General features: G+C 39.2%; 1 protein-coding gene across 1 annotated transcript; it reads left to right on the top strand.

Moving 5' to 3' along the window:
* Nucleotides 1-268: 268 nt before the first annotated feature.
* Nucleotides 269-949, top strand: LOC138898640 (uncharacterized). The gene has a single exon (XM_070184720.1). It carries the CDS (start codon nucleotides 269-271, stop codon nucleotides 947-949), a length of 681 nt encoding a protein of 226 aa, XP_070040821.1.
* The last annotated feature ends 7,297 nt before the right edge of the window (nucleotides 950-8,246 follow it).

Below are 8,246 nucleotides of genomic sequence, written 5' to 3'. Positions count from 1 at the left end.
TCTGTCAAATCCGCTAGTGTTGGTTCCACCCGAGCCAGGAAGACCTTTGTTTTGGTATCTGATAATCTTAGAAAATTCCTTTGGCTGTGTCCTGGGGCAACATGATGTGACCGGGAAGAGAGAGAAGGCCATATACTACTTGAGCAAGAAGTTTACCATTTATGAAGCCAAGTATACTTTGTTGGAAAGAACTTGTTGCGCCCTAACTTAGGTCACCCAGAAGCTCAGACATTATCTTTGGGCCTACACCACAAATCTCATAACTAGAATGGATCCTCTGAAGTACATATTCCAGAAACCAATGCCCACGGGAAGGTTAGCAAAATGGCAAATCCTGCTCACTGAGTTCGACATTGTCTATGTCATCCGTACAACGATGAAAGCTCAAGCCTTGGCGGATCATCTAGATAAGAACCCGGTTGATGATGAATACCAACCCCTAAATACTTACTTTCCGGACGAGGAAGTAAATTCAGTTGAAGTAATTCCAGAAGACACCAATGCTTGGAAAATGTTCTTTGATGGAGCTGTAAATGCAAAAGGTGTCGGGATTGGGGCAATTTTGGTTTCACCCACCGGTCCGCACTATTCGTCCACAGCCCGGCTTCGGTTCTTCTGTACCAACAACACCGCTGAGTATGAAGCCTGCATTATGGGCATGAATATGGCAGTTGATCTGGATGTGGAAGAATTTTTAATCATGGGAGATTCAGATTTGATCATTCTGCAAGCCCAATATGAATGGGAAACTCGAGATATCAAGCTTATCCCATATAGGCAACATGTGGAAGATCTTAGCAACCGATTCAAGTCCGTCGAGTTCAGGTATATTCCTCGATTCCACAACGAGTTAGCTGATGCATTAGCTACTTTGGCCTCAATGCTGCCATATCCGGGCAATGTCCATATTGACCCGCTGGAAATCCAAATTCGAGAGAGGCATGGTTAATGTAATACAATTGAAATAGAACCAGATGTTCAACCGTGGTATCATGATATCAAAAGGTCTATGAAAATAAAGAAATATCCTGAACAAGCTAGTGGAGACCAAAAGAGAACCATTAGAAGGCTTGCCAGCAGTTTCTTCTTGAGCGGAGAAATCTTGTACAAAAGAACTCCAGATCTGAATCTCTTGAGGTGTGTAGATGCCCTAGAAGCTGAAAAGATCATGAACGAAGTGCATTCGGGAGTATGTGGACCTCACATGAACGGATATGCCCTTGCAAAGAAAATCCTTCGGGCAGTTTATTACTGGATGACCATGGAAAAAGATTGCTTCAGTTTTGTCCGGAAGTGTCATCAGTGTCAGATACACGGTGACCGGATTCATGTACCGCCTTCAAAGTTACATCCTATGTCAGCACCTTGGTCGTTCGTTGCCTGGGGTATGGATGTCATTGGGCCAATCGAGCTGAAAGCTTCAAATGGGCACAGATTCATCTTGGTTGCCATTGATTATTTCACAAAGTGGGTTGAAGTAGTCACTTTCAAAGCCATCACCACGAAAGCGATAGTGGACTTCGTGCATTCCAACATTATTTGTCGTTTTGGTATTCCTAAAACTATCATTACAGACAATGCTGCAAATCTGAATAGCCACTTGATGAGGGAGGTATGCGAACAATTTAAGATTACGCATTGTAATTCTACCCCTTATCGGCCTAAAGCTAATGGCGATGTTGAAGCTGCAAACAAGAATATCAAGAATATATTCAAGAAAATGATTCAAAGTTCTAGATAGTGGCATGAAAAGCTGCATTTCGCATTATTGGGATATCGCACAACCGTGCGCACATCAGTTGGGGCTACGCCTTACTTATTGGTTTATGGAACTAAAGCCGTAATACCTACAGAAGTTGAAATTCCCTCTCTTCGAATCATTGTTGAAGCCGAGATCGAGGATGATGAATGGATCAAGGCCCGATTGGAAAAATTAACTATGATTGATGAAAAGAGAATGGTCGTAGTTTGCCACGGGCAGTTGTACCAACAAAGAATGGCCCGTACCTACAACAAGAAAGTGTGACCCAGGAAATTCGAAGTGGGGCAACTCGTTCTGAGACATTTTATCCCGCATCATGAGGAAACAAAAGGAAAATTTGCTCCAAATTGGAAAGGTCCGTACATTATAAGAAAAATATTGCCGAAAGGAGCGTTGTACTTGGTGGACATTGAAGGAAATGACCCCGAAACAGATGTCAATGAAGATGCGGTCAAGAGGTATTATGTTTGACCCTTTTTTGTTTCTTTGATCACCCTCTTTGGAACATGGAAGTTACTACGGAAAAGGAGGAAAAAAAAAGATTAAAAAAAAAAAGTTCCTTGAACTACATTTGACTTGATTCCGAAAGGATACGTAGGCAGCCTCTCTCTGGGGTTCAGTCACACCAAAACAAAAGCCCAAATTCCCTCAAAAGTAAAACTGGGGCAGATGTTATAATGGTTTGGAGATGGTTTTGTCTGAAAGGTTCCACAGTTGTAATTCAATCCAAATCCTTTTTACCTAAATCATTTTCAAGTCCTTCCGATCAATCGGCAAAGAGATTCAAAATGGGAGGATACAGTTACTCGGATCTGATACAACAAAATGAGAGAAATAAAATGAGAGAGTCTTATTGGTGAAAACCTCACGGGCACCATAAGGCGATGGTAAGCAGAGAAATTCAAAAATGAGAGAGTCTTGTTAGTGAAAACTCACAAAGAGCACTATAAGGCGATGATGAGAAGTGAAATGAGAGAGGCCAGCTGGTGAAAACCCGCAAAGGGAGCCACTGATCGAAAAGAGGATCCTCACAGTCACTGGCATCGACACAATCCTGGTCAAAGTTTCTCAGTCTCAAGCAAGAGTTGTGATGAATTTCTAAAAGTTGGACGGTTTAGACAGATCAGGCATCTAGTCCAAGAGGCATGTCATGTTCATTGAAGTATGTATACACTCCAGATAAGTCCTTCTTTATTTTCCCCGAAAGGGATACCTTTTGTCTAAATTCATTTATCCATTCCATTGTTTGCTTTTCTTTGAATCCTTTTCGGTTTAACTCTATTCTGAAACTAAGACAAATAAGGGAAGGCAGGACTGATTTATAGGATTCTCACTTGATACAAGACAATATGCAAAATAAAAGGCACCCAATCTCGGCAAGGGCATCAAGTTGACTCCAACTGGCCATGTTGGCCGATGTTTCGAAATCAAAAACTGTTGAAAGAGGAAATTCAAAGTCAAATGCCCACAAGGGAAAAATAAAAGTTGAAAAGGCTAAGTCCCACGTGACTAACCATCATGGCAAAGTCCGAAAAAGCCAGAGGTTCTCCGAGGTTAGAAATGCAATCGATATTCAGGAAATAACCAGTTGCAACTGAAAGGACCGAGACCAAGTGACTGAAACAATCAAGGCCACAAAACCAACCACCGTTTCAAACTGACAAATTGTTCTTTGTTTGAAAAAAAAATAGGGAAACAGGTGTAATCCAAAAGCAACCTTGCAAGAAGCAGGTGCAACCAAAACGAAATTACGCAAAGGATAAAAACAGTTTTGCAGCAACTACTGCAAAAGGGAAGTCTTCTCCAAACTCTTTCCCGCATTTTACTCATTATCTTAGAAAATATATATATTAAATTAAAAAGAAAGAAAAAAAAACATGGTAGTATAGGGTCTCCAATCCCTAGCTGTGTTTTCCAACATAGGGTCTCCACTCCCTAGTTGATGATTTTTAGACATAGGGTCTCCACTCCCTAGTCGCTTTTCCAACATAGGGTCTCCACTCCCTAGTTGATTTTATTTTAGACATAGGGTCTCCACTCCATAGTCGTTTTCCAACATAGGGTCTCCACTCCCTAGTTGATTTTATTTTAGACATAGGGTCTCCACTCCCTAGTCTCTTTTCCAACATAGGGTCTCCACTCCCTAGTTGGTATTTTTAGACATAGGGTCTTCACTCCCTAGTTGATGTTTTTAGGCATGGGTCTCCACTCCCTAGTTGATGATTTTCTAGCATAGGGTCTCCACTCCCTAGTTGATATTTTTAGATATAGGGTCTCCACTCCCTAGTCTCTTTTCCAACATAGGGTCTCCACTCCCTAGTTGATAATTTTCCAACATAGGGTCTCCACTCCCTAGTTGATAATTTTTAGACATATGTTCTCCACTCCCTAGTCTCTTTTCCAACATAGAGTCTCCACTCCCTAGCTGATGTTTTTAGACATAGGGTCTCCATTCCCTAGTCTGCTTTTCCGACATAGGGTCTCCATTCCCTAGTTGATGTTTTTAGACATAGGGTCTCCATTCCCTAGTCTCTTTTCCAACATAGGGTCTCCACTCATTAGTTGATGATTTTTAGACATAGGGTCTCCACTCCCTAGTCGCTTTTCCAATATAGGGTCTCCACTCCCTAGTTGATTTTATATTAGACATAGGGTCTCCACTCCATAGTCGTTTTCCAACATAGGGTCTCCACTCCCTAGTTGATTTTACTTTAGACATAGGGTCTCCACTCCCTAGTTGATTTTATTTAAGACATATAGTCTCCACTTCCTAGTCTCTTTTCTAACATAGAGTCTCCACTCCCTAGTTGATGTTTTTAGACATAGGGTCTCCACTCCCTAGTTGATGTTTTTAGACATGGGTCTCCACTCCCTAGTTGATGATTTTCTAACATAGGATCTTCACTCCCTAGTTGATATTTTTAGATATAGGGTCTCCACTCCCTAGTCTCTTTTTCAACATAGGGTATGCACTCCCTAGTTGATGATTTTCCAACATAGGGTCTCCACTCCCTAGTTGATAATTTTTAGACATAGGGTCTCCACTCCCTAGTCTCTTTTCCAACATAGGGTCTCCACTCCCTAGTTGATGTTTTTAGACATAGGGTCTCCATTCCCTAGTCTGCATTTCCGACATAGGGTCTCCACTCCCTAGTTGATGTTTTTAGACATAGGGTCTCCACTCCCTAGTTAATATTTTTAGACATGGGTCTCCACTCCCTAGTTGATGATTTTCTAACATAGGATCTTCACTCCCTAGTTGATATTTTTAGATATAGGGTTTCCACTCCCTAGTCTCTTTTCCAACATAGGGTATGCACTCCCTAGTTGATGATTTTCCAACATAGGGTCTCCACTCCCTAGTTGATAGTTTTTAGACATAGGGTCTCCACTCCCTAGTCTTTTTTCCAACATAGGGTCTCCACTCCCTAATTGATGTTTTTAGACATAGGGTCTCCATTCCCTAGTCTGCTTTTCCGACATAGGGTCTCCACTCCCTAGTTGATGTTTTTAGACATAGGGTCTCCACTCCCTAGTCGCTTTTCCAACATAGGGTCTCCACTCATTAGTTGATGATTTTTAGACATAGGGTCTCCACTCCCTAGTCGCTTTTCCAACATAGGGTCTCCACTCCCTAGTTGATTTTATTTTTAGACATAGGGTCTCCACTCCATAGTCGCCTTTTCCAACATAGGGTCTCCACTCCCTAGTTGATTTTATTTTAGACATAGGGTATCCACTCCCTAGTTGCTTTTCCAACATAGGGTATCCACTCCATAGTTGATTGATATTTTATACATAGGGTCTCAACTCCCTAGTCTATTTTCCAACATAGGGTCTCCACTCCCTAGTTGATGCTTTTCCAACATAGGGTCTCCACTCCCTAGTTGATGATTTTTAGACATAGGGTCTCCACTCCCTCGTCTCTTTTCCAACATAGGGTCTTCACTCCCTAGTTGATTTTATTTTTAGACATAGGGTCTCCACTCCCTAGTCACCTTTTCCAACATAGGGTTTCCACTCCCTAGTTAATTTTATTTTGGACATAGGGTTTCCACTCTCTAGTCGCTTTTCCAACATAGGGTATCCACTCCCTAGTTGATTGATATTTTAGACATAGGGTCCCCACTCCCTAGTTGATGATTTTTAGACATAGGGTCTCCACTCCCTAGTTTCTTTTCCAACATGGGGTCTCCACTGCCTAGTTGATGTTTTTAGACATAGGGTCTCCACTCCCTATTCGCTTTTGTAACATAGGGTTTCCACTCCCTAGTTGATGTTATTGTAGACATAGGGTCTCCACTCCCTAGTCGTCTTTTCCAACATAGGGTCTCCATTTCCTAGTTGATTTTATTTTCGACATAGGGTCTCCACTACCTAGTCGCTTTTTCCAACATAGGGTCTCCACTCCCTAGTTGATTTGATCTTAAATGCAGGGTACACCATTTCCCGATATCTTTGTCAATATAGGGTATCTCATTCGGCCACATTTTTCCAATATAAGGTACACCAATCCTTAGTTGAGATATCCTTTTGACAATAAAAGAACACAATCCAAAAAAAATGACATTTTTAGGGTACACCACTCCCGACCTTTTATTGCTTTCAATAAAGAAGTAGTTTAGAATTTTGTTACAATAACTCACGAAATTTTTCTAGTGCAAACTGGGGTAGAAAAATTTCCTTCGATTGTTTGTTTTGGTGTCTGAGTTGGTTTTACCTCGAGGCACAGGGTTCGAGATGACCAAAAGAAGAAGTCTCAATTCAGAATAAAAGAAAAGAAAAAAATAAGTGAATCCAAAATGCAAAAGCAATTGAAAAGATGTGGAATGCTAAGACATGACTGAATCCACGAGCATTGGAGTCCCGTTTTGATTAGAAGAAGTTATAGAACAATGAACTAGAACCTACAACTAGCGAGCATCAAGGTTTAGATCAGAGTCTGCATGAAGAATCAGTCAAGACTCACGATCAAGTTTCTGAAGACTCATAGATAGGAATCTTGTAACTCATAACTGATAGGCTTATTTAGTTTCTTTTTTTTATTTTGATATAATGGCAGGACCGCGGACCGGAGCCTCGACGAAACCTAACTCGACTCCTCAACTCATCATTCCACCATTCTCCTTGAACTACACGCGACCTGATTCCCCTATAACTTGGGATATGTAGGTTGTCCAAAACCAGGACTCGGTTGCACCCTATCTTTTATTTCTTTTTCTTTTGAATAATGGTTTGGTCACAAAATTAGTCACGTGGCTCACCTAATCTTTTCCTGAAAACTCTTCATGTTTCCAATCAAAGAGGGGCAGCTGTGAGTACCTAATTTTTGACTATATTTAAATTTTTATCACCTTCTACTATGTAAATATTTTTAGAATTTAATATATATTTTTTAGCTTTGTTACACTTATATATATATATATATATATATATATATATATAAATTATTAATAATTTAAAAGGACAATTATTACTATTATTATTATTTTTATCTTTATTTTTAAATAAAATGAATTAAAAAACGAAAATAAATAAAAATTAATTATTATTATTATTTTAAAACAAATTTCGGATGGGAATTAAAAAATAGAAAAAGTAGAAATATAAAATTGAAAAGTAAAAGTAAAGGAAAGTGGGGAATTATTTTGTTTTTTAAAATAAGAAAAATGGGAAGTGAAAATTCTTTTTAATTAAAAATAAAAAATAAATAAAAATAAAAATCTGAAAATTCCGAAATTAGTTTCTATAAATAGAAGAGAAATGTGATGAAAAAAAAGGAGAGAGAGAAAGGAAAAAATAAGGAGGAAGGAATTAAGAAAAAAAATATTTTTCTTCTTCTAGGATAAGGAAATTTCTATTCGTGTCATTCTTTCTTCGGCTTTCTTTCGAAAATTCCAGCAGCTTCACCACCCCAAAACCACCAGCCCTTGACCACTTTTGAGCCATCATTAACCCCTCCCCCCTCCCCCCCAAAAAAACCCTCCAAAAATAGGCACTAAATCGTCAGTTTTGCAAAGTCGATTAAGGTTGCAAGTTGAGATTTGCCGCTCGAGTTTTCTGTGGTCCGAAGGGTCCAGCTGAGAGCTATCTGATCATTGAGTGGTTGTAATTTAAATCCACAATCATCAATACAAAGGTTCACTTCTCTTTCTATTTTGTTTTTCTCATTAATGTTTTGGGTTACTCTGTTTTCATTTAACTTTGAGTATGATATGATCGAGTTCGCATCTGAGTGTGCTAAGATTAATTTGTTCTCATGATGAGTATTTGTTAAGATTAATTTATTGTCCTTTTTAGTAGTTCATATGGTTAATTTTATTGATGAATATGTATCAATTCGTTACTTTTCTTGTTTATTCAATGAAGTAATGGCTTTTCATTTTAGCATGCTTTAGTTTCATTTTGATCTCCTATCTTAGTGACTAACTATCTTTTCCTGCCATAAATTTAGTCTAATTTCAAATATTGGTTAGCAGTAAAA

The sequence above is a fragment of the Nicotiana tomentosiformis genome, chromosome 9 (assembly GCF_000390325.3).
Source record: "Nicotiana tomentosiformis chromosome 9, ASM39032v3, whole genome shotgun sequence".
Lineage (NCBI taxonomy): Eukaryota > Viridiplantae > Streptophyta > Magnoliopsida > Solanales > Solanaceae > Nicotiana > Nicotiana tomentosiformis.
The sequence above is the reverse complement of the archived record's forward strand: the minus strand, read 5'-3'. Positions and strand labels throughout refer to the sequence as shown.

Excerpts from the sequence above, each read along its gene's own strand:
- LOC138898640 (XM_070184720.1), top strand. The coding sequence starts at position 269 with ATGGATCCTCTGAAGTACATATTCCAGAAACCAATGCCCACGGGAAGG.